Source organism: Otolemur garnettii, unplaced genomic scaffold (assembly GCF_000181295.1).
Source record: "Otolemur garnettii isolate 467f Iridium unplaced genomic scaffold, OtoGar3 scaffold00064, whole genome shotgun sequence".
NCBI classification, from domain to species: Eukaryota; Metazoa; Chordata; class Mammalia; order Primates; family Galagidae; genus Otolemur; species Otolemur garnettii.
This window is the reverse complement of record NW_003852459.1, coordinates 3,597,940-3,622,729: the sequence shown is the minus strand read 5'-3', so window position 1 is coordinate 3,622,729 and position 24,790 is coordinate 3,597,940. Positions and strand designations below refer to the sequence as shown.

Here is a 24,790-nt window from a genome sequence, read left to right as displayed (position 1 = left end):
TGAATCAAAGCCACTAAGTATAGTTTTCAGAGATGGTAGGACATAGTTACTCTCCCTAGAAAAATACCCAAAATGTAGACACACCCATTTGGCCACGAGAAAAATGCTCAAGTAAATGCTAGTTCAAACCTGTACATTTCATTCTTCTTTCAGAGCTATTAAAGGGGTGGAAATCTATTATAGCTATCATCTTTTTTTCCCCTTTTCTATTTTTCAACCTCCCACATGCTCAGCGTGCAGTTCTGCTTATTGAGTATCTGGAATCTGTGGCAGTATCTACATAGACTGCCTCCACAGTGGCTGATCATTTGCAGATAACTCATGATTCAGACCCATAGAAACATCTGTAAAATGTATGATATGATACATAGTTTAATCATGGAAAAGGGCAGAGTCATAAAGAATCAGAAAGCAATTTTTTTTCTAATACTGATGTTGCTTTCTTTGAGGTTAGATGAGTGAAATATTCTTTAGAGTGGTTTATGTAACATTTCATTACTTAGGAAAATATCTCACATCATTTTTATAAGACCTCTTTATTTATTTACTTTGTTTTTGAGACAGAATCTTACTGTGTTCCTTGGACTAGAGTGCAATAGCCTCATTATAACTTATTGCAGTGTCAAACTTCTGGAGTCAAGCAGTCCTCTTGCCCCAGCCTTCCTAGTAGGTGAGACCAGAGATTCTTACCACCAGACCTGGGTAATTTGTCTATTTTTTGCTCAGACTGTTCTCAAACTCCTGGCCTCAAGCAGTCATTCCACCCTGCCCTCCCAAGGTGCTAGGATAATAGGCATGAACCATGGTATCCAGTCTACTGGAGCCTCTTTAAGGCTTTTACAGGACATATACACATTAGCGTGAGTAGGTCAGAGGAAATAAAGCAAGATAGTAGATATCTCTCATGTGATCTAGTAAGCAAACTAATGTTAAATTGCTTGTATTCTCTTTTGAAACCTTTGACAGTATTTTCAAAATTCCCTTTTATTCTCTCAATTACTTTCTTGAAGTTCCCAGCATTTGAAGTATTCATATAGTTATCACTTTGTTGAACTTGGAAGGTGTTCGTTAACTCACTGAAAACTGTATTTTAGAGTTTTCCACCGGACACCAGTAGGTGGTCTGGTGTCTTCCACCTACTAGGAAGGCTGGAGCAAGAGGACTGCTTGACTCCAGAAGTTTGACACTGCAATAAGTTATAATGAGGCTATTGCACTCTAGTCCAAGGAACAGAGTAAGATTCTGTCTCAAAAACAAAGTAAATAAATAAATTAAAGAGCTCTTATAAAAAGAGCCTCCAAGCCTGGAGCAGGCCTTAAAAAACTGAACTCTGTGTAGTTCAACCTCTGAACTTCCCTCTTCCCTACAAAATGTAAATAGGAGAATTCATATTTAAAATGCAAGCTGCTGATGAGGAATGGGTAATACCTCCTGTATTTCAAATGCAGGTGTATATCCAATATACCGTTCCCACCTTTCCCACTTATCCCTGGTGGATAGGGGTATGATCGAAAATTACTGAATTTAAAATGCTGGAAGACTTGAAGATACCCTTTTTCCTTAAGTAGACTGATTTATACTAGTAATAGAAGGGCCTTGTTACTGTTTGTAAGCTACTGTACTTCATGTGGATTATCTAATTTTATCTTTTACAGGTATCTGAGGTTATTAATGTTGTCTCCATTTGGAGAAGATGAGACTGGGTCCTACAAAGTTAGATAACTTGAGCAAGGTTATATAGCTAAGGAAGTGACAGAGCTAAAGTTCAGGTTTTTATCTTTTTGACCCTAGGGTTCATGCCTTTTCCATTTGAGCAACAGGGCTTCTTATTGTGCATATAAGTGAAATTATATGTAATATATATATTTCCCACCTCCCTAATAATCATTGCAAGATGTGGAGGTTAGGAAATAAGCTTTTTTGTTCGTTTTCTTTGAAATGCAGTTCACGTAGGCATCACTATGACTTAACAGGTTTATTAGTGAAGAGCATCATTGAGGCATTCAGATTAATACTTTTGCTGAACAATATTATTAAGAAAAGCAATAAGCTGTTTCATGAGTGGTGTTTACTTAAGTCATAAAGGAAAATTCAAACATCTGGAATATTTTTTAAATAATACAGCATTTATGCACAGAATTATGTTTCTCCCTCATGTCTTGCAGGAAATAGCATATAATTTGAAATGTATATGAAAGTTTTGCATTCATACATATATTCTTATTTACATATATTCTTTTTCTTTTCTCGTACATATATTCTTTTTTACATTCATACACATACTCTTATTTCACTGAGCACTTTAACGAAATTCACATTATTAAAATGAAAAATTGCTTGATGGCCGATTCTCTATGATGAAATTTTACCATGTCTTAATAACACCATTATTGTTACATTATCCCTTTTAATAGACTGCTTGTTAGATTTCTTAAAAAAAGATTGTAGAAACCTTGCTGGATTGCAGGCATATACTCACTTTTTTGGTGTTCCTTGAAGGGGGGAGGGTGGGTTACTGACAGTTGTGGGGAAATGGTCAAGGTATATGCACTGTTGCAAGAAATTGTTTCCTAAGGTTTTTAACACCAGAAAATTGAGATATAAATATGAATGTACCTCATTTTAAATTTCTATTCATTAGGAGCAGTTAGAGCTGATGAATTTAAGGATGGTTAATATGAGAGTTACAGAATCAAGAGAATTTCTTCTGAACCAGAAAGGGCCTTACAATTGAAGGGCTCTTGAAGTGAAATTCTTCCTTAGAAGATGAGTTCAGTGACTATCCAAGACTAAATTCTAGATCACACGGTTCTGAGGTGACTGGCTCACAGCTGAATAAATCAGGAAGTCAGTGGTCACAGCAAGAGAGGACTTAGTTTTTGCTCCTGGTGTAGTCATAGTGGATAAAATCTTAGGGCACAAGAGAGATCAGAAAATGAAGACACCTTTATTCTTTTTAGATGATGTAAAAATATTGATTACAAAACTATAAATTTTAAGTGTTATATACTTTTTTAAAAAGTGAGATAAGCCTATTTTAAAAAGTATACATTACAGTAAATTATGTGTATTTTCCTTCTGAGCATGAAATTGAAACTTTCTTTTTTTTTTTTTGAGACAGGATCTTCTATCACTTGGGCTAGAGCACAGTGGTGTCATCATAGCTCACTGCAACAAACTTCTGGGCTCCAGCAATCCTCCTGCCTCAGCCTACAAAGTAACTGGGAAGACAGGTACTTGCCACCATGATGGCTTTTTTTCTCAAAAAAAAATTTGTTGAGAAGAGGTCTCACTATTGCCCAGGCTGGTCTAAAACTCCTGGCCTCCAGTGATCCTCCTGCCTTAGCCTCTCAAAGTGATAGGATTATAGGCATGAGCCCCTGTGACTAGTCTACCCTTAGTTTTATTAAAAAATTGCATATATGTATTTGTTTAAAAAATAAAAATGTTTTGGTTGTTATCTAGAATCTGAAGGTTTTAACGGGCCAATGAGTATTCTCATCATTGAGGCATTCTATGGAGGCTCCCATAAACAGCTGGCGGATCTGCTCCAAGAGGAGTTGGAAGACTGTGTCCTTTATACCCTTCCTGCAAAGAAATGGCATTGGAGAGCACGAACTTCAGCTTTATATTTCTCTCAGAACATTCCCATCAGTGAGCATTATAGGTAAGTAAAACTCAGGATGCATTTTTAACTTGCTTTTAATGTACAGTAGAACCTCTGTAAGTTGACTACCTAAGGGACAGTAACAAACAGGTCAACATATGGCGGTGGCCAACATAAGGAACTAGGTTTATTGTATTGATACATATGTGTAGTACATGTCTAGTCTATGAAAATGAGGTCAAGTTAAGGAGGTGGTCAGCTGTGGAGGTTCTACTGTATTTGTTATCTGGATGTTGCTTTTCTTTCTGCTTCTTGGCAAATTTCTCCAACTGTAGAATTGGTTATTATGACTGCAATCAATTTTTCCTTAGAGACAGAGAGCAATGGAGTATACACATATGGTAGAGATCAGGTCAGTAGAAAAGTGGCTTCAGTTAGAACCTATATGCCTTTTCTTGTTTGTCTCGTGATTCTTATCATGTGCAAGTATATGGGTGTGACAGTTTTTGGCCAGAGATGAGAGTTGATCTTGGGTTGGTGTTTTTTTTTGTTGTTGTTGTTCTTTTGGTTCCATAACCTCCAATGCCTATTTTATTGCAGAGACTATTTTGGTTTAGTGCATTGTGTCTCCTCTGTATTAGTTACCAGGGTAAAAAAGATGGATATGCCTGAGATGAACATGTAAGTCCAAAGAGTATGAAAGGTGGAGAAGTTGATTGGACTGTGACAAACTGGAGGTGGTGTAATAGTGTTGGTAACCTTTGATTTATTCTTTAAGGATAAGTACATTTGGGGGGCACATAACTCAATTCCAATTCTAATTTGGTAGGAAAGGAGAACAAGTGACACCAAATTAGAAAGAGCCTTATGAAACACATTGAAAAGGTAGAAGAGAAATATTGATTACATTTTTAGGGGGGAATAGGCAGAATGGAATCCCCTTGAGCATCTGTTCCTTCTTATTCTCTGTGTGTTCTTCTGATTGTTAAATAGTGCAAGGCAATTTTGTCGTTTATATGTATGATGTTCTTGCCATTCTGGGGCACTGTGTGTAGGACTGTGTAGATTAAGGCAGGAGTGAGGAGTGCCAGGCTGATAGTGAATGGAGTTAGAGCAGACAGGTGCTTAGGGGAAGGGCATGTTGTAAGCGGAGATGTGTCCACCTTGACACCAGCAGCTGTACCCATCTTTTGCTTCTTCTTCTTTTTTTTTTTTTGTTAAATCATAGCTGTGTACATTACTGTAGTCATGGGGTACAATGTGCTGGTTTTATATACAACTTGAAATATTTTCATCAAACTGGTTAACATAGCCTTCACAGCATTTTCTTAGTTATTGTGTTAAAACATTTATATTCTATACGTACTAAATTTCACATGTACCCTTCCGCACCATAGGTGTGGTCCCATCAATTATTCTCCCTCTATCCATCCTCCTCCCTCCCCTCCCTCTCCTCTTTCCCCTTCTTCTTGGGATATAATTGGGTTATAGCTTTCATAAGAAAGCTATAAATTGGTTTCATAGTAATACTGAGTACATTGGATACTTATTCTTCCATTCTTGAGATACTTTGCTAAGAAGAATATGTTCCAGCTCCATCCATGTAAACATGTAAGAGATAAAGTCTCCATATTTCTTTAAGGCTCCATAATATTCCATGGTGTACATATGCCACAATTATTGAATCTATTCATGGGTTGATGGGCACTTGGGTTTCTTCCATGACTTAGCAATTATGAATTGGGCTGCAATAAACATTCTGGTCTAAATATCTTTGTTATAATGTGATTTTTGGTCTTCTGGATATATGCCTAGTAGTGGAATTGTAGGATCGAATGGCAGGTCTATTTTTAGATCTCTAAGTGTTCACCAGATGTCTTTTCAAAAGGAACGTATTAGTTTGCATGCCCATCAGCAATGTAGAAGTGTTCCCTTTTCTCCACATCCACGCCAACATCTCTGGTTTTGGGATTTTGTGATGTGGGCTAATCTTACTGGAGTTAGATGATATCTCAAAGTACTTTAGATTTGCGTGTCTCTGATGATTAAGGGTGGTGAGCATTTTTTCATCTGTCTGTCTTCTTCAGAGAAGTTTCTCTTCAAGTCCCTTGCCCACCCTGATAATGGAATCACTTGTTCTTTTCTTGCTAATACAAGAGTTAGCAATTCTTGAGTTCTCTGTGGATTCTGGTTGTTAAACCTTTGTTGGAGACAACCTGCAAATATCTCCTCCCATTCTGAGGGCTGTCTGCTTGCTTTACTTAGTGTGTTCTTGGCTGTGCAGAAGCTTTTTAGTTTGATCAGGTCCCAATAGTGTATTTTTGATGCTGCTTCAGTTGCCCAGAGTCTTCCTCATAAAATATTCACCCAGGGCGATTTCTTCAAGAGTTTTCCCTGCACTTTCTTCTAGTGTTTTTATAGTTTCAGGTCTTAAGTTTAAATCTTTAATCCAGGGAGAGTCTATCTTAGTTAATGGTGAAAGGTGTGGGTCCAGTTTCAGTCTTCTACAGGTTGCCAGTCAGTTCGCCCAGCACCATTTGTTAAATAGGAAATCTTTCCCCCACTGAATGTTTTTAATTGGCTTGTCAAAGATCAAATGATGGCAAGTAGCTGGGTTCATCTCTTTTTTTGGGGGGGGGGGTTCATCTCTTGATTCTCTATTCTGTTCCATAAATCTACCTCTCTGTGTGCCAGTACCATGCTGTTTTGATCACTATCCATTTATAGTATAGTCTGAAGTCTGATAGCATAATTCCTCCTGCTTTGTTTTTATTTCTGAGTAATGTCTTGGCCAATCGAGGTTTTTTCTGATTCTATATAAAATGAAGTATTATTTGTTCGAGATCTTTAAAGTATGACATATAGGGATTGCATTAAAATTATATATTGTTTTGGGTAGTATGGACATTTTAACAATGTTGATTCTTCCCAGCCATGAACGTGGTATCTTTTTCCATTTGTTAACATCTTCAGCTATTTCTTTTCTTAGAGTTTCATAGTTCTCTTTATAGAGATCTTTCATGTCTTTTATTAGGTAAACTCCCAAATATTTCATCTTCTTTGGCACTACTGTGAACGAAATAGAGTCCTTGACTGTTTTTTCAGTTTGACTGTTATTGGTATATATAAAGGCTACAGATTTATGAGTGTTGATTTGTAACCTCATTTTGTAATCTGAGATGCTGCTGTATTCTTTGATCACTTCTAAGGGTTTTGTAGCAGAATCCCTGGTGTTTTCTAGATATATAATCATTTCATCTGCGAAGAGTGAAAAGTTTGATCTCTTCTGACTCTATGGATACCCTTGATCGCCTTTTCTTGCCTGATTCTGATGGGTAAGACTTCCATTACAATGTTAAAAAGCAGTGGAGACAATGGGCAACCTTACCTGGTTCCTGATCTGAGTGGAAATGATTTCAATTTAACTCCTTTCAATATGATATTGGCTGTGGGTTTTCTGTGGGCTTTCTATGGATGGCCTTTATTGGTTTAAGAAATGTCCCTCCTATACCAATTTTCTTAAGTGTTGTGATCATGAAGTGATGCTGGGTATTATCAAAAGCTTTTTCTGCATCAATTGAGAGAATCATATAGTCTTTGCTTTTTAATTTGTTTATGTGATGAATTATATTTATGGATTTACGTATGTTGAACCAGCCTTGGAACCCTGGGATAAAACCTACTTGGTCATGGTATATATTTTTTTGATGTGTTGCTGGATTCTGTTTGTTAGGATTTTGTTGAATATTTTCACATCAATATTCATTAGTGATATTGGTCTTTAATTTTCTTTTCTTGTTGGGTCTTTTCCTGGTGTACGGATCAAGGTGATGTTTGCTTCATAGAATGTGTTGGGTAGTATTCCTTCTTTTTCTATATTTTGGAAAAGGTTAAATAGTATAGGTACTAGTTCCTCTTTAAAGGTTTGGTAGAATTCTGACGTGAAGCCATCTGGTCTTGGGCTTTTCTTTTTAGGGAGATTTTGTATAGTCGATGCTACTTTAGAACTTAATATAGGCCTGTTCAACATTTGCACTTCTTTCTGGCTAAGTCTTGGAAGGTGGTATGCTTCCAAGTATTGATCAATTTCCTTCAGATTTTCATATTTCTGAGTATGAAGTTTCTTGCAATATTCATTAAGGATTTTTTTAATTTTTGAGGAGTCTGTTTTTATTTCGTTTTTACTATTTCTGATTGATGAAATTAGAGATTTTACTCTTTTATTCCTGGTTATTTTAGCCAAAGGTTTATCTATTTTATTGACTGTTTGACAAAACCAACTTTTTGATTTATTGATGTGTTATATAATCCTTTTCTTTTCAATTTCATTTAATTCTGCTCTAATTTTGGTTATTTCTTTTCTTCTGCTGGGTTTGGGATTGGAATGTTCTTCCTTTTCCAGTTGCTTGAGATGTTCCATTAAGTTGGCTTCCTCTCTTTCCATTCTCTTGAGGAAGGCTTGCAGTGCTCTAAATTTCCCTCTTACTACTGCCTTTGCAGTATCCCAGAGGTTTTAATAATTTGTGACTTCAGTATCATTTTGTTCCAAAAATTTGGTAATCTTATTATTCTCGTCTATGACCCAGCTGTCATTCAGTATAAGGTTATTTAGCTTTCATGTTTTTGTATGAGTCTGCAGATTCCTGTTGTTACTGAGTTCAATTTTTATTCCATGATGGTCTGAGATGCTGCAAGGAGTAATTTCTATTCTTTTAAATTTGCTGAGTTTAGACTTGTAACCTAAGATGTGCTCAGTTTTAGAGTATGTTCCATGGGCTGATGAGAAGAATGTGTATTCAGTTTTGTTAGGATGAAATGTTCTGTAGATGTCTGTTAAATCCAAATGTTGAATGGTTAAGTTTAAGTCTAAAATTTCTTTGCTTAGCTTCTTATTGGAGGATCTATCCAACACTGCCAAAGGGGTATTAAAATCTCCGACTATTATGGAGCTGGAGGAAATCAAGGTGCTCATGTCTGTTATAGTCTCTCTCTTATAAATTGAGGCACATTCTGGTTGGGTTCATAAATTTTAATAATTGAAATCTCAGGATGTTGAGCGTTACCCTTAACAAATATGAAGTGACCATCCTTATCTTTCCTTACTTTTGCTGGTTTAAAGCCTATTGTATCTATGAATAAAATTATAACACCTGCTTTTTTCTGATTTCCATTTGCTTGAAATACAGATCATCATCTCTTCATCCTGTCTAATTCTTGTATGTGACAGATATGTAGCCTGAGTTTTTATATTCAGTCAGTCAACCTATGCCTCTTTAGAGGACAGTTTAAACATTCATTGGAAATTTAGTGAATTTTGAATTCCAACATTCATTGGAAATATTGATAAGCCTGGTAGAATTTTGGTTATTGAGTTTTTTGAGAGTCCAGTGGACATTTTTAATCCTTTTGCCACTGTGAAAGTGGGAATTTCATCAAAGTTTCTGAGTGAGTTTACTTTTGTGGTGGAGGATTGCAGTGGTCATTATGGAGGATAGGTCTGAGAATATCCTTGAGAACTGGTTTAGTTATCACAAATTTCTTCAACATGTGAATGTCATTAAAGTATTTAATTTCTCCATCATTAATGAAACTCAGTTTTGCTCAGTACAGGGTTCTGGGTTGAAATTTATTTTGTTTTAGGAGATTAAAAGTTGATGACCACCCTCTTCTAGCTTGAAAGTTTTCAGCAGAGAGATCTGCAGTCATTGTAATATTCTTCCCCTTGTAGGTTATGGTTTTCTTACGTCTGGCTGCTTTCAAAATTTTCTCCTTCATATTAACTTTAGTGAAGTTAATTATGATGTGCCTAGGGGATGTCTTATTTGGTTGAGTCATGCTGGGGTTTTGAAACTGTCTGCTATCTGAATTTTAGAATGTCTTGGCACATCAGGAAGGTTCTCCTTCCTAATGTCATGAAGAAGAGCCTCTGTGCCTTTCCAAGCAACTTCCTCACCTTCAGGGATTCCTATAAGGTGAATATTAGTTTTTTTTTTTTTTTTATTGAATGGTAACTATGTACATTAATGCACTTCTGGGGTACAGTGTGGGGTTTTCATACACAATCCAAAACACTTCCATCAAACTGGTTAACATAGCCTTCGTGTCATTTTCGTAGTTATTATTTTAAAACATTCACATTCTGCTCTTAGAAAGATTCACTTGTACTCTTGTAATGAATATTAGTTTTATCTGAATTATCCCAGAGCTCTCTATGAGAATGATCCGTTTTTGCTCTCCATTTGTCTTCCTATTTGAAAGTTTGGGAGCGTTTAAAAGCTTTGTCTTCAATGTCAGAAATCCTTTGTTCTGCTTATTCCATTCTGTTACTGAGGGATTCTACTGTATTTCTCAGATCTTTGAGGGCTGCATATTCTTGTCGCAATGTGTTGAAATCTTTGCTGATTTTGTCTTTGAATTCATTGAATTCTTCAGGGAACTTTTGAAATGCTCCTTGAATTTCTCATTCCAACTTTACCTCCATTCTATTAGTCTTATTTGCAATCCAAATTCTGAATTCAATTTCTGACATCTCAGCCATTTGTTTATGAATGGGATCTTTAGTTGTGTCTGCTGTACCATTCCTTGGGGGAGTTGATCTACTCTGGTTATTCTTGTTACCGGAGTTTTTCTGCTGATTCTGCCCATGATTATTTTACACCATTTTTTACACCATTTTGCAAGATGAGTAGATAAGGTGAAGTTGGGTTGGGGTGCTCCTGGAGTAGTGATTAACCAGCTCTTTTCCCAAGAGCCGGGACTGGTGTCTGTACCTTTTCCCCTAGAGCTTTGCAAAGCTCACATATGGTAGTTAGCCTAAGGCACTGGGGACTGACTTGGTGTGGTGGGGCTAAGTGGCTCTGTCTTGTTTTCAGCTGGTTTCTGTCCTACCCTAGTGAAGCAGTTACTCTGGTTTGAAGTCTCAGTTGTGGAGAGATACCAGCCAGTAAGTCACCCTGCACCTCACAGACAACAACTGGAACAGGAAAATCAAACCTTCCCACAACCACACACCCAGGGCACCATTTTGGATAGTCCTTGGGTGATTGGTCCAGTCCAAGAAATCCAAATAAATTGTCCCAGTCAGCACCAAGTCTTAAATGGGAAAGTTCAAAAGGTCTCCATAGCAGGGGTCTGCTGGCAGCTCAAATATGACTCCTTCTGGTGCTCTGTGGAGTCAGATGGACCTCCTCCTCCCCTGCAAATGAATTAGTCAGGAAGGTTGATTCCTCCTTCCCCACCTTGCACCTCTGAGACACCCAGTCACTGGTAACCCTGCAGGACTGTGACCCAGTGCCTCCAAAGAGCAGATGGTCCTCCAGGGGTTTTGTCCTGCCTGAGTCACAGGGAGATCTATATCTCCTTGGCCAGGCCTCCACGCTTTGCCACCATCCGGCAGGGGGAGCTGAGGCCTGACAACCTTGGATTGTTAATGGAAGCTTGGGCGGTTCACTCAGTTCCAGCTCTGCCCTTAGTTGATGTTGCTGGCACTTATATTTTTGTAGAATTTATGATTCTGTCCTGTCTATATTTCCTTGCAGACCAGGCACTGTTTGAGTTCACAAAAACTGCAACTCAGCCCCGACCTGTGCCACTGCCCGGAGCTGGTGTACCTGTCTCCACTGCAGTCTGTTTTGGGGTGGGTGTGGTTAGAGCTCACACTTCGCTCTGAGTTCCAGGCTCTGGCTACCTGCCTTTGTCTCAGCTATGATCCCCTGGGGGCTAGGTGATTCTTAGGGTCACTGAAGCACTTGTTCTGGCTCAGTCACACTCTGGTAGTATGCCATCTTTGTGCCTGAGTCGTCTATTCTACCTCCCCACCACATCCCCTATGCCCTACCCAGGCAGGTACCCTACCCAGGCAGGGACATGCCTGCTTCATGGTCCCAGATGTGTTCTGCCAGTGTCTGCCACTAGAGAATATGCCAGGCTTTCTCTGGTTGTCCAAAGAGACAGGGAGTGTCTCTCTAAAATATCTCCAGGGGTTGTGAGCCCTGTTCTTCCCGCTGCTATCTCTGCTGCTCTGTGCCATGGGGTACTGCCTTTCCTACTCCCATATGATTCTTTCAGACAACCGTATTGTTCTTACTGCCACAGAATCAGCACAGACCTGCAATAGCTCACGCCCTGTCTACACCTCTTGAGAAAATACCCAAGAATCTTGGCTCCATGGGGGACAGGCTTCCAGACCTTGTGGTGAGAGTGGAGGGGAGTGCTGGAAGTTCAGAACTGCAGGTAGAGAATATATACAGTTTTAGTTTTATGCCTGGCAGGAGAGTGCCATGGCACCCTAGTAGGGGAAGGAGGTCTGGTTTTTATAGAGTGTCTCTCCCATGGGATAAAATGAGAAGATGTTTGAACTCTGCTCACTTGTTTGTAGAAAGTATATTACAAGCTGTTCTTTTGGTGGAAGGGACTCCTTTCAGCTTGATGATGGATCTTGTACCTATTGTTTGTATCCTTGGGGTCACAGCTCAGCTCAGCAGGGTTGATTTGCGTTTTTCAATCTTCTCTCTTGGCTCAGCTCCAAACCATCAGCTTACTTTGCTAAACTTCTGTCCTTTAGCTCTCCTTCTGGACAGGAGCCTTTGTGGAAAGCTGGCTCCAGTCAGCCATCCTGCCTCTGACAGAGTACTCTTATTCCAGTGCACATCAAACATTCACCAAGATAGATTATATCTTGGACTGTAAAATCATCCTCCAGCAGCAGCTGTCCCTCCATCAGGGTGGAACCTCCACGAGTGCAGTCTCCAAGTGAGGGGGCACCTGCTGCCTGCTGTGGGCACTTCTCTTGCATGAAGCCGTCCACAGCCAGGCCAGTCACAGGTGCCACATCCCCAGATCTGGTGGGATAGAGCCCATCTTTTGCTTCTAATGTAGAGCAACCACAGAAAGATAGTAGCTTGTGATTTAAATGTATATTTCTGTTCTTAGTAGTAATTTGGGGGATTCAGAGAATAACTCATTTTGTGTATGAAAACCACACATTACCTCTGAGAGTTGACATTGTCAGATGAAGAAGCAAGATGCACTCTAGTCACATTATGTGGGATTTTAAAGAGTAAAAGGCTGTTTTTGTGTATATTGAGGATTTTGTATTTTTCAAATGTAAAGTATATTCTTGCTTACATAATTTAATGTTTTACATTCTGATATCATAAAGTGTTATTATTGATTCACTAATAATATGAAAAATTCTAATATAAACATTATAAAGGTAATGATAAGGCCATTGCTGTGGTAAAATTTGACTATTGATAGTTGCTTTCACATCTAATTGAATTGTGTTTTTGCAAAATCAATTGTGTAATATAACTTAAGGTCAAGTAATCCAGTTGACTTTATGGTCTATTTTCATTTCATTTCATTTCATTTTCACTTTATGGCATATTTCATGGAATATAATACAACATTTTTTACGATGCTTTGAACATTAAAATGAGCTAGTTCTATTATCTGTTGTTTGATTTTATTTTGATTATGTAGTTTTTCAGAATTATATTATTCTATCCTGGATATATGTATTTCAATAGCATATGAACATTTCTGTGCATTTGGCTTTTCTGAAGCATAATATATCCTGGATATATGTATTTCGATAGCATATGAACATTTCTGTGCGTTTGGCTTTTCTGAAGCATTTGAAGGATAGTGTCACAATTCTCTTTGAAGTAGTCTTATTTGAGAGGAAGACCATGGAAAGATTATATAATAATTCTTTGTCTTCTCAAAGCTGTAACTTCCAATACCTAACACTGGTGTCTTATTATCTTTCAATTGGCCATTGAATCTCTGTGGTTAACTGTATTAAACTAATCAGATTTTACAAGATATACCTCACCAGTTTAATTTCTAGTTATATTTGACCAATGATAACTTATCTTCTTTTAACCAAATAGCTTTTTTCAATATTTTTTGAAAAATAGCAGCAACTTAAACTTAGGTTTAAGTTAAAAGATATGCTTAGTCAACTCTAGATTGAATTGCAAGAGCCACATTTGCTATACCAGGTTAATCTTATCTTTGTGATATCTGATCTTTTAAAGATAAGAAATTTGAACTTTTAAAGAAATGAAAAATTTTTGCTTTTCAGTCACTTATTCTATTTGTATATTTGGCAGTTGAAATCGTCAAAATTTGTAGAGGTGAAATGATTAACCACCAATATTACTTTCTATGCGGAATGCTGTGAACTAGTAGGAATGTGTCTTTTGAGAAAGACCTCATATGCAGGAACATATGTAGTTTTTTTAGCTTCAGTACACGGAATCTTATAAGCTTATTATCTGAAAATATTTTATTATTAAAAGAATAAATTCTTCAGTCTGATTAATCAGTTTGAATCTTCATTATCTTGACAACTAAAGAAAATACACCATGATTCCTATTAGAGTTGTTCGGTTTTATTTTAGAATACAAAAGCTCAAGAAGTAATTTTTTCAACAGTAGTAGATAATTATAATTCTTAGGTTATATTAAAAGTTTACCTTCTGGAAACTTCACTAGATACAGACAACGGGTTTCTGAATATGGGGTCTGAAGAAAGGCCTTAAATTTTGTGTTCTCAAATGTGTGTGATTTGTCTCTGGATGAAGCATTTCTACTTTCTTAGAATGTACCTTAGACTAGGCATTAAGGATAGTTCATTTATTTTTCTTTCTGTAGTATTTTTACTGAACTGAAAGAATCTCTTATTTAAAATCATTTTTTTACCCTCAGATGCTTACAATTACATTTTCTGTTTCATCTGAGGTATTGTGGCACATACTGATCATTGCCTACTTAACAGCCCTTCTTCTTTGTAATAGAATCAGTTTTCTTTGGGATGGATAAGTGCACCCAACCCCTGGGTGTTAAGCTAGATTGACTTAAGTCAGTCATGACGATCCTGTTCCTTTGCCAAATTTCCCCAACTTCCTTTGCAGCTAGGGCTGGTTAATCCTCAAGTTCTAGCAAACTAGAGTTAAATGGATGACTTCTAGAGGTACTTCTAGCAAAATGGTTTTTGCTTTTTTATTTTCCTTACAAAAGAAGAAAGCCATCTCGCCTTTCCTACATTTTGACTGTAGTGTAATATTTCTGTGACTATGAGGTACAAATAGGAGGACAAAATGCCCAGATGGCCATAACAGAAGGCTGCAAAGATCCTGATTAAGTTTCTGTTTTGCACAGTACAACTACCAAATCACCTGGAAAACACTTTGTTTACCAAACATCTATAAATGCTTTGTAAAATATGACTAATTTCTTTTTAAACCTATAGCTGAGGAAAAATGAAGAAGTAACTGTACATTAGAGTGGTAATCTTGCTTTGAAGCTATGGTTGCCTTTTCACAAAGGGGTGGTTAGATAAATTGTTACATTCTTAAAATATTGTATAACTCTAACTTGTAGGAGGAAGTTTTCTCTATACTCTTATGAAATGTTCTCTAAGATGTATTAAGTAACAAAAAGTAAGATATAGAGCAGTCTTATTATGTGCCGTCATTGGTATAATGAGAGATATAAGAACAAAATAATGGAAAATTACACTAGAAATGAATAAAAATAATTGCCCAGGGAAGAGTAGCCCAGGCTATGAGTGCCCTGCCTGTATTCCTTGGACCTTCCTTTGTGCCCCGGCCAGCTTCCTACTGCCTGTATCTGCAGCTCTTTGCCTGGGGGAGTAGCATACAGCAGGGTGGGAGCAGCCCTTCACACATGGTATTTTATTTTATTTTTAAAAACAAACAAGAAGGGATATTAAAAACATACAGATGAAATCATTCTGAAGTATATGCAGAAGAAAAGTCAACAAAGATTCTTAAAGATCCACTATGTCAGGAAATGCAAAAAGTATAATTCTCAATAACTCATGGGTCAAAGAAGAAATCATCATGCATATTAAAACACAGAACTGAATCATAATGAAAATATTTCATATCACAGTGTGGGTTGCATCCAGAGTGACACACATGCCCAGACCATCTTTAATGAATTTACTAATAGTATTATTTTTTTGTATGGGGCCTGCAAAGCCCTCCAATCTGGGGCCCAGGACAGAGCCCCTCTTAGTTAGATTTAGAAGTAGTAGTGGGAAGGTAACAATAAGGAAAAAATGGAAAATGATGAAATTGATAGCAAATGTATAATGGAGATGAACAAACTAAGAGTAGTTACTTTGAAATAATTGAATAGGTAAACCAGAGACATGATTGATTTTTTTTTTTTTAAAGATACAAATTATTTTTGGAACAAAAAATAGAATATAACTAATTTAACAATAATAGCAGTTAACAATCATAATGGGAAATGCTCTGAATTCTTTTATATTAATGTATCTGAAAAATAAGGCAGAATGGATCATTTCTTAGTAAAATATAACTTATAAAACCTGATTTGAAATCAAAATCCAAATAGACCTATAATCATTAGATATTTTGATTGACCAGCTAACTTTCCACTAAAAGACAGAGGCAGGGTCCTTGTGCAGGATTGTTTTGCTGCTACCCTGTCTCTTTCCAAACTTCTGTTTGGAATGAGTTTATTTATTTATTTATTTTTTAGGTTTTCTGTTTTATCTTTAGTAATACAAATTTTACCATTAGTAAGAGCTAATTATCCTTATGATATCTTACCCACATGGCCAACCTTTTTTTAATGTCTGTAGAGGTACAAGGAAAGCTAATAGTTGGATAGAAATTAAATTAAATGAAATTTTAGTCAGGTCAAGTAATGCTTAAAGTGAAATTAAAGCTTAGGGTGATAGTTGATTGTTTATACTTTAATTATGATTTGCCTTGTTTTTTAATGGTACCATGACTAAGGTCTTTTACTTTGCAGATTCCCTGTCTTGTGAAGTATGATTCCCCTCTCCCCTGTGAATCATTGAATATAATTTTCTTTGGGAAAATGAACATTTTTAGATGATATGAATTACCTAGGTATATGTCTGTTGTTTGTAGCTAGCCCTTGTGAATAAAAGTATGGATAAGCCAGCGGGTACAGATTTAATTAATAAGGGTGGTTTCTCCAACTATTGTCACTTCTAAATGAATAATTTAAATTTTACTTTGCTTGGCAATTATATCTTATTTTGAATTTTTGTCTCCTGTTAAAAGTATCTTTGTGAGTAATTTAGTAGTACTTTATTCTTAAAATACAGTATTATTAAAATATACCTTTCTGAACAATTGAATAATGTTTTAATCATGAAAATACTTTTTTATCAGTGTGCATGATAGTTGGAAGTATAAAAGTAAATGACGACTTAAGAATAAGTAGGTAGGTGAAATATTGTTAGTCTTACATAGGACAGTTGTTTGATATCTCCATAGTACAAAATATAGAGGGATTAAATAATAATAATTAATAAAATTTAGAGATTAATAATACTAATCGCTAGCATAGTGAATGCTTCCAAGTGGTAGGCATCTTATAGACCTAGAAGTTAGGTATTATTATCTTGCTTTTACAGTAGAGGAAACTGAGGAACCATGTGACTCATCCTGGGTTACGTAGCTAGTTAATGGAGGATATGTCATTTGAGATCCATCTGCAAACACATAATGCTATTCATTCTTTTTTAGCTCATCTTCTTAAGTACTATGCTATCTTAACTAAGGCTGAGGCAGGGTATAAATTAATTAAATTAAACATAAGTACCTCTGTTCATCAAAAATATATCACTGGGTTTTGCCATTACAAGTGGGTGTGGTGCTTCTCCCTGTCTTGAGAAGTATTACAGTTCTTGAATCTTGTTGGAGGCTGAAGGCTGGAAACCAGGTACTTTTCTAAGTCTGTGAATCTGTAATATCCCCTCATTTTCAGCCTTTGAAGTTACAGGTCATTTGAGTTTTCCTCTTTTGAGGCTTTTTCTTAAACACAAGTAAGGTCTACATAGATGGTTTCTTTTTCTTTGCATAGGGTGGACTCATGAATATACAAATAACATTCTCTGTTTGTGATGCGCCATTTCCAAATTATCCTCCCACTGTTATCCTCTGTTTTATGAGTTTGACTATAGGTAGCATTCCATTGCTCAGCTCACTAGCCTTATGTCATTACTAGTTGTGTGCCCTTCTCCAGGTTTGGAAGATGTTCTGTCACTGTATAAATACTTTTTCATTAGGTGCAGTGTAGCATCCCATAATCTCACCATTTGTGAGACTTGGCTGAAACATTCCTCAGCATTTAGCTAACGAGTTTCCCTCTCCTATACTGCCTTATTGGGGGATTTTCTTATGATTGTTTTTTTAACCATCCTGCTGTCCTGTCTAGCCACACATAGAGCAGCCTTCTAGGTTTGTATGGCCCTTAAGTCTTCCTTCCCAGTATTTCATTTCAGTGATGCTTCCTCTGATTGAGAGTATTGTTCACTTTAGCATCTGGACTTTGTGTTGAAAATGTAGCTGACCACAACAGTACAAAGGGGATAATTCTTCAGACTGGTAAGCAGCCAGGCAATTAGTTTCTGTCCCTGCCTCTCTCGGTCATATACACATACGTGGGTGCACATGCCCCCCACACATGGGTTCTTCACAGGAAAGCTTAACCGGTTAACTTGGTCCTTAAAGAAGGTTTATAGGCTTCACCTTTTCCATTTTTTTTGTGTATTTCTCTGTCAGTGCTCTCAAGAGTGCAAAATTCCAGTAAGAAAAAAAAAAGTTTTCTTGTTACAGAGTTCTTAGTTTATTCTCACCACAAGTTGCTAATTCAGAGATGTCTGTGTAGTTAGTTAGTAGAAGACACTGTGAAACCATTGCTTCCAAAGAGTGAAGTAATACAGTGCAACTTTAAGAGTACATTTTTAATATACCTTGTAGTGTATTTAAAATAAATAATAAAAATATATTTTTATTTTTATATATTTTATATATTTATTATTTTTTATAATAAAAAAAATATCACATCTATATGGCTTCCTAGGTAATGGTTCATATGGATGTAAGACTTTATTTCTAACAGATTCTTTACCTTAAAGACCTCTATGGTAAATCTCTCATGTATTTACCTTTTAAAATTCGACAAGTATATTTTAAAAGATAAACTGAATGTTTATTACACTTTTAAAGAGGGGAGAAAAATCATTATTTTTAATGAATGAAATTGCAAAGGAAAAAAGAAAACAGAAGAAACCACCCCCAAATGGGGGGAAAACGTGCTGCTGTATAAAACAGCTTTGACTGTAGTGTAAGGCCTTTCATCATTCCCTTCTGTAAGTAACATGGTTGTTTCTGATATAACAATTGAAACCATTAGACTTATTTTAGAGCATGTTTAATCTAGTTGTTTTTAGGTGTTAAGAATATTTTCATCATGATTAGTCTCCATAGCATGGAAGAAACACGTTTGCAAAATGAAAGATATTTTAATTCTATTTCCATCTTCAACATTAGTTCGTATTTATTTGAGAAAGATTTTCTCCTTAAATTAAGATCTTAGTTGTGAAAGTATGTGTGCTTTTGCCATGGTGAGTATGCACGGATTTCAGTCTTTGACTTGCTGTATTTGGGACCTCCAAAGCTACAATGCAAAGACTCTGTGGCCCTTTCCTTTCCTTACTCTTTCTTGAGGAAGCTTTCATGCTTTCTTATTCCCCTGGGGTCAGATTAGGCCTGTTACCTTCTTGGGGCACATTGTCTTATCCTCTAACTAACTTGTCTATCTTTGCTTTGTTTGCACTGCTCTGTCGTTCAGGCCTGGGTGTGCGTTCACAGGATGGACAAAGATAACGCAGCTGTGTCAGAGCTGCTGCTCACAAAGGAGCATTCATGTCCATTTCATCCTTTAGCTTTCTAAAGAACATAATTCTGTATTTTAGTGAATTTTTCTCAATAACATCTCTCCTATATTTCTCTTTGCTCATCATCTCATACTGATGATAGAAATTTAACATAGCCCTTCTTTAGGAGAAATTCTGGTGATCATGAGAGCATAGGGGTACATGCGATGATTTGAGCAAACACCTCTCCCCCCACAGCCACACTGGTTAAGCTGGTTTCCACTATTCTTTTCCTCCATCAGCATTTATTAAAAGCTTTCATATCAAGACCAGTGCCTATGCTAGCACTGGTGGTATAAAGCCAAACTTTAAAAACTTGGACATACAGCCCTGACACACAGGAATCATTTAGTGAACCCTTTGTTGATTGAAAGAAAGCTTAGTGCCTTATCCACTTGCTGATACTCGTAGCTATTATTCAGCAATCCCTGATTGAAAACCCATCAGTGATTTCCCATTGCATATGTAAAAATCCAGAGTATGCACAATGACATGCTGTGGTCTACTTGACCCGGGCCCTGCCTGCCTCTGCACCCTCATCTCCCACCCAGGCAGCCTGTTACTCTGCAGCATTGGCCTTGAGTACTCACTCCACTCGGATACGTCAAGCTCTTTTCCAGCCCCGGGTCCTGTTACTACTTGCTAGGCTCTTTGCTGGCACCGCTCAAGCTCCCACCACACACCCCTTGTTCTTCCTTGCTTTCCCCTTCCCATCCTTCAAGACTCTGCTATAATCGCCTGTTCTTAGAGAGGTATTCCTAGCTCCCTATCTAAAATAAGACCTCTATTTTGTCACCCTTTTCCTGCTTCTGTTAATAACATTTATATAACTCACAGTTATTTTGTGTGTTTGTCTTATTCTAAGTTTCATGATGGTGTGGCCTATATTTGTCTTGTTTACCATTTTATCTGCGGTACCAGCCATGCTGCCTAGCAGATAGTAGCTACTTAGTAAATATGGTCGAATGAATGACTTAATAGGGTTTGAAAATACTGACAAAATATAGTTTCCATTTGCTTTGGTAATTTGCCTATTTTTTTCTGCTGTGAGAGCTATCCGTATCCTTTGTCTAGAGAGATCTAAGATTGACTTAGAAGCTACTTAGAGACACTTACGGCTTGTGTTACTCTGTTTTACTGGATTAAACTAAAGTATTCCATACATATTTATTTACTTATTTTTATAAGTTATGTTAATCAGATTATGAAAGCAGCCATTATCTATTATATAAATTTTGATAAAAGAAAATATAATATTCTGGAATTTCCCTCATATACAAGTGTTTCTAGAAAAACAAAGTTTCTCAGTTCAAGAAAGTCTGAAGTCTATAATATGCCCATGATTTGGGGTAAAATTTCATGTGATTGTGTTTGAAAACTTTTTAATTTTGGCAGTGGCCACCCATGAACAGTGGTTTTTAAAATTTATGGTACAGAAAATAGCAGAATAAATGAAAGATTAGGAATTGGCCCAAAGAGGTATTTTTCTTGGCCACTGCAATTGTTGAAACTTTTTTTTGTTATTAGTGCTTTTAGACTGATAGGCATTCTTCGTTTTGGTCACCAGTGCTGTTAGTCTCCACTGTTTTATAGCAACCTGGTTCTCATATTTATGTTTCTTAGGTGTTCCATCTAGTCCTTTATGTTTGTAGCCTTTGGCTTAGAATCCGTTCAAAAATGAATCTTTAAATGATCTTTAATAAAATATTTTTAATTGTACATATACATAAGGCATTTATGAAAAGTATAATAAACACTTGTGTTTGAAAGAAACAACATAGTAGGGGAAACAGCTGTCTTGGGTTCTAATCCCAGCTCTACCATTAATTGTTTGACCAGAAAAAAAAAATCACTTTTTAACTATAGAGTCTTTTTTTTTTTTTAATCTTTAACTGAAGGCGTATGGTTTCATCTGCCACTGAGGTCTGTGATGTCGTGAACAAAGAATTAAAATCAAAACCAAGATTTAGGGAATTCTAACACCAAGGACAAATTTGTCCTGTCTTTTATTCAACCTGTACTTCTGTCTCCCTGAGTACAGTGTCTGGCATTATCACATCTCACAGCAACCTCAGACTCTTGGGCTCAAGCCATATTCTTGCTTTTACCCTCCCAAGTAGCTGATACTACAGGTACCAGCGATGATGCCTGGCTAGTTTTTCTGTTTTTAGTAGAGATGAGGTCTATGCTCTTTCTCAGGCTGGTCTTAGACTCCAGAGCTCAAGTGATGCACCCACCTCAGCCTCCCAGAGTGCTGGGATTACAGGTGTGAGCCACCGTGCCTGGCCTCATTCAGCATTTTTATCAGCCACTGCTTCATTTAACTGAGAGATTTTTTCCTAATATTATTTGTTCATCTCCTGAATTTTTTTGTTAAATTTATATTTAACTTTTATTTTTAGAGTTTGTGACTTTTGGGGAATAATTCTAACAGCCCTTTTATCTTTGGAATCACTATAATGTGACTTCTTATTTGTTCAGATTTCTTATTTCATCCTCAGCATTTCATAATTATTTGCCTTTCAAAGAGAATATGTTTGATTGTCGTGTTAGCTTTCTGACTCCACAGGGCATAGGGTATGTGCGCCATATACTTATGATGTTAGCACAGAACTCACACAGGACTATACTGAGGACAGTCATCACTAAAGAAGTACAGAGGAGAGGATTTAATTCTTGTTCAGCAAATTTTGAGCTAGACCTAAGAGGATGTTAGAGATTTTCATAGACGGAGATGAAATGGAACAGCACTGTAGGAGAACGAAGTGTTATGGACATAAGTTCACAGGAAAAATAGAGAAATTTTGGGAACATTGCAAGTTTGGTTCATATGAACGTATTCTGAATTTGGAGGAGTTGTGGCAGATCAGGTGGGAATGACAGGTAGATTTAGTCTAGTTCATGTATATTTTCAAGTTCAAGGTTAAGAATTTGGGGAGCTTTTATGATACTTTAGTTAATGGGTGTTCTTTAATGGATGTTCTTTGAAGGCTCTATTACTTGGGACTCTCTTAGTAGCATGTGATAGAAACCCAATTCAAAATTATGTAAACGTAATGGAAAATATATATTTACACACAGACACACACACACAGAGTTATGTGCCTCATAATGATGTTTTGGTCAGTGACGGGCTGCATATGTGATGTGGTCCCATAAGTAAGTCCCAGGGTGGGTAACAGAGGTGGGTCCCAGGCTGGGTTCAGGGTTCAAATGTGTCACGAGGTCTGCCTTCTCACCTCTGCTTTCCTGGTGTGGCTGTGTGCAGGAGCAGGCGCTCCCTTCACATTGATCACTCCCAGAGGTCAGCTTAGATAACGTATCAGTAATTCCAACATATCCTAAGGCTAATTAGGATTTTATTTTAAATGTGGACTTTGAACTTGTTACTGTGGCAAAAGATACCTAATACCATAATTGTCCAGGCCTGGGTTACATCACCACTTTGAAATCAGGTAGAGGAGTCAGTCCCATCCAGACCAGATCTGCTGAGTTCAGGATAGGAAAAGGAAAATTATATTGATATGTAAGGAAAGGGATTGATGTTTCGCAAGCAAACCATGATGACTGCTATAGTCAAATATGGGAGTAAGGTAAGGAAAACTAGATAGCATGAGAGAATAGAGCAATAGAGAATGGATATCATTGGTAAGATTAGGGACAGGCATTGGATTCTAAACCTCTAACAGAGAAATAGTGAAATCTGAATAAGAACAACGATAGAGTGAATGGAGTGGAGTAAGGGAGCTAGCAGTATGAATGAAATTTGTGTTGTTTGCATTTCACTAGCTATGGAATGTTTCTAGAAGCTGAACTGAACTTACCTTTGTCCTGTCTGAGAAAACAATTTTGGGTATAATTTATCAAAATCATAGAGGTCACAATTAAACTACTTTAATGATAATTATTTTAGAAAATAGAAATGCTAGAAGTATTAATAAATCATTCATATTTACTCATTATGTTGACTTTAAGTTTGCTTTGGCAGCATTTTAAGTTATTCCATGTGCTTAATATAGTGAAACTTTTATTTGAGAATGTAGTGTAATACGTGCTTCTTTCACTTAAATAAAATATTACATATATGTCTATATGTACACACCATGCAAGTATGTACAGTTATGTGCCACGTAATGATGTTTTGGTCAACAATTGATGACATAGATGACAGTGGTCCCTGAAGATTATAACAGCATATCTTTACAGTGCCCAGTACAGTAATGTGCTATACAGGTTTATAACCTAGAAGCAAGGCTATCCCGTATATTCTAGATATCATGTGGGTTTGTGTGTACACTCTATGATGTTCATACACCTGAGAAATGCTTCATTATACAACTTCATCATGCGAACATGTGGTTATATATATGAATACACGCACAATAAGTGATTCATTATTTGGTAGAACTTCTCAAACTTATCCTCCAGTTCCCCCCCAAAGGTTATGTATGAAGTACATCTGTGTAGTTCATATACTATGCGAGATCCAAAAGTGAGACTAAAGGAGTAAAGCTTGTGTTTGCCTGTCTCCTTGGTAAATACTGTAATTCAGAAAATTCCATTTCTACCTCAGTAGTCTGAATAACGGGCATACATTTGATGAAATAACACTACATGCCAGGCACAAAGGATTAAAATGGTGAAAAGGAAGCATGCCTTAGAAACTCAATTTCTTCTTCTTTATATAATTGGGGTCTTTTTGTTTATCTGTTTTTGATACCATTTAGACAAGGTTCACTTGAGTTGGCATTTATGAAGCAGCCATGTACTGGTATTTTTCTAGGAAAATCCACCAATTACTTGGTAATATGTCTTTCACTACAGTAGTAAATCTAAAATGTGGGGGTGGAGGACGTTAGCCCGTAATTTCTCTGTGTATCCAGTATTGATACAGGTGTTTATTTGTATATAAACTATTTTGGTGGTTTCCAAGATTTTTAGAAAATGCATGTAGCTAAGAATGTGAATTAGTTTTTGTTATTGTTTTTCTCTGTCATAAACTTAAATTTTAAAAAAATTTCATAAAATCCAGTATAATTCAAGGCGTGAATGTATGTTTTTGAAATCAAATGAATTTATATTGTCAAATTAAATGCGATGTAAAATTTGTAACCAGATACACAAAGTATGATTTGAACCTTGAATACACTGTTGAGAATGGGTACCATACCTCAGAATAGGATTTCTGGGTAAGAAGAGGGAAATCATTGCTTTGTTGCATTTTAAGTGCACAATAATAATTACCATCGCAAGAAATCCGTTGAATTACGTGGTGTTAGAGACTTAACACACATGTGGGTATTAAGTTAATACTGTAATAAAACTTTTAAATCTTCAATAGACTAATGGTCTAGGACTAATGGTCAGTAATACCATGAACTGCCCCAGGTTTTTAGCAAATAAAGTTACAATCAACTTTTTGT

General features: G+C 36.7%; 1 protein-coding gene across 1 annotated transcript in view; it reads left to right on the top strand.

Annotated features, from left to right (window-relative positions):
* Positions 1–3,168: 3,168 nt before the first annotated feature.
* The window catches only part of GTDC1 (glycosyltransferase like domain containing 1), a 260,937-nt gene continuing 239,315 nt past the window's right edge, over positions 3,169–24,790 (top strand). The window contains 2 exon segments of the mRNA XM_012807129.2: positions 3,169–3,233; positions 3,466–3,667. Of these exon segments, the coding sequence (XP_012662583.2) occupies positions 3,489–3,667 (179 nt within the window). The 5' untranslated portion in view covers positions 3,169–3,233; positions 3,466–3,488.